Source organism: Mus caroli, chromosome 11 (assembly GCF_900094665.2).
Source record: "Mus caroli chromosome 11, CAROLI_EIJ_v1.1, whole genome shotgun sequence".
Classification (NCBI taxonomy): domain Eukaryota; kingdom Metazoa; phylum Chordata; class Mammalia; order Rodentia; family Muridae; genus Mus; species Mus caroli.
Window position 1 is genome coordinate 93911131 of NC_034580.1, and position 2266 is coordinate 93913396.

Consider the following 2266-nt stretch of genomic DNA (forward strand, 5'->3'; position numbering starts at 1 on the left):
CCCCCCCCCCCAAAAACCATCAAAAAACCCAAAATGCAGTAGCAAAGTAGTGTTACTAGGTTACCCTTCAGAGGACTGAGTTTTTCCTACCTGTCTTACAAGGAGGCAAAAGCAAAGTAAGACGCAAATCACATGCAGGTCTAAGTTTAAACACTGCTACTAAAATGTCAAGAGCTGTTACAATGAATGTAAAAGTCCAGGTAATAAAGATCAATCAAGCAAGTGTCACCTCTGACCTTCCGATGCAGGATCCCAGGACAGTTTTGAATGTAGCCGAACACATTTGTAGAAAACAATGACAAAAGGTTGGACTCTCGTGATAAACACTCCAAACAAAAAAACCACCAACAAATTTTAACTTCACACACAAATATTGTATACACAACTGATGGACGCAGAATTAGGGCTCAGACTTACCTCAACAGGAGTTCTTTGGGAAGTTTTTTATTGATTACAGCCTCATCACTGTTTGAGAACATCTGTAAAACAAAAATCACTGCATCAGGCATTAACATTCATCATGTTCACAATTTGGTTTAAATTCCCTCATGAGATGTTAAAAACAAAACAAAACAAAACAAAAAAACCTTAGAGGGACACAGACAAATGGCTTAGGAGGAAAGTGCTGCCAAGCTTGCCGGTCCATCCGAGCTCAGCCCCGGAACCGTGAGGGAGAAGGAAAGAACAGCTGCAAGTCACCCTCTTTCCTTCCTCCCAATCATGTGTCCACACACACACACCAAGTACAATGAGGACAAACACATAAGCCCAACGACTCCACCTCAGGGACCACCGCCAGACACAACAGCCCCCAAGGTGTGGTGGACGATACAACTTCCTGAACTTCCCTAGCTTTTATATCCAATTTAGCCCCTCTACTAATCTACAGAACTCAGAGACCCCCTCCCCTCTAAACTCACAAGTCCCTCAACCTCTAACCACAGAAGCTTCTCCTCTGCCATCTGAAAAAGGCACCTTATTTGTTCTGTGAGTTGCTGTTGGAGCTCCTACCCCAGTCTCTCCAGCTGTGAGTGCCTGGGATTACTAAAGCATACAATTAACTGAAGTCCTCAGCAGGTCTCTCTACTGAGCCCATTCCTAAATACTGGAATCTTATCTGACCTTGGGCCTCTGCCTCTAGTGCTGGGATTAAAAGTGTGCATATCACACAAAGACCTTTTTCTTTGTAATGATTTGTTTATTTGATGTGTATGGGTATTTTGCATGCATGCATAGAGATGTTTACCACAGGAATGCCTGATGCAATGACTCCTCTGGAACTGGAGTTACAGACTGTTAAAAGCTGCCATGAGGGTACTGAGAATTGAATCTGGGTCCTCTGAGGGAACAGCCAGTGTGAACCATCTCTTTCTTCATCCCAACTTTTTTCTTTTTGTTTTGAGAGACAGGTTTGTCTGTGTGGTCCTGGCTGCCCTGGAGCCCACTCTGTAGACCAGGCTGGCCTGAGATACTTGAGACCCGTCTGGCTTTGCTATTGGAGAGCTGGGATTGAAGACAAACGAGCATCACCACAGAGCGAACGCCCGGTTACCTTTCTGTGTTACATCCGTGAGTCTGACATGTACACTCTAACTGCACAGCTGCGCTGTTCGACGAGCCTGCAGCCTCTGCTCATACTCTGCCCAGGACTTGGTTTTGTGTGTGGTGTAAAAGCCCACCCACCTGCTTGCACGTGGACACCCTAACTGGTTCCTGACCTCGAGTTTCACTTGTCCTGCTGTATTGCTCAATTACAATCACTTGAGCCAACGTGCAGGAATAGTCTGGGATTCCCCATCCTCTTCCTTTCAACTATATACCGTTTTATGTCACTGTCCCAGACCTGGAGGGCACTGCTGTCCTAAAAACCCATGAGTTTTCAAAGTCAGAAGCATGGATTATGTCCCCATTTATTTGGGATTACCTTGATTTTTTTCCAATAATTTTGATAATTTTTCTGTGCATACGCTTTTCATGTTTATTTCTAAGGTACTCTATTCTCTTTAATGGTATTGTTGGCCCACAGGCCATTCTAGGACGGCTTGCCCTGGTGAGCAAGATGTAACATCTCTTCATCTTCTGTTTTCAGCCCACCCACGCCTCAGGCCCAAGATATATCTTTTCTATATAATATAAAGTTCCTTCTTAGCCGGGCGTGGTGGCGCACACCTTTGATCCCAGCAGGCAGAGGCAGGCAGATTTCTGAGTTTGAGGCCAGCCTGGTCTACAAAGCGAGTTCCAGGACAGCCAGGGCTACACAGAGAAA

The 2266-nt window shown here is 45.2% G+C and overlaps 1 protein-coding gene across 2 annotated transcripts in view; it reads right to left on the minus strand.

Moving 5' to 3' along the window:
- Positions 1–2266, minus strand: part of Fbxl20 (F-box and leucine rich repeat protein 20) — a 67979-nt gene that overhangs the window by 43877 nt on the left and 21836 nt on the right. For both annotated transcript variants that reach the window (XM_021177652.2, XM_021177653.2), the window contains exon 2: positions 418–479. In XM_021177652.2, the coding sequence (XP_021033311.1) occupies positions 418–479 (62 nt within the window). The remainder of the gene's footprint in view (positions 1–417; positions 480–2266) is intronic.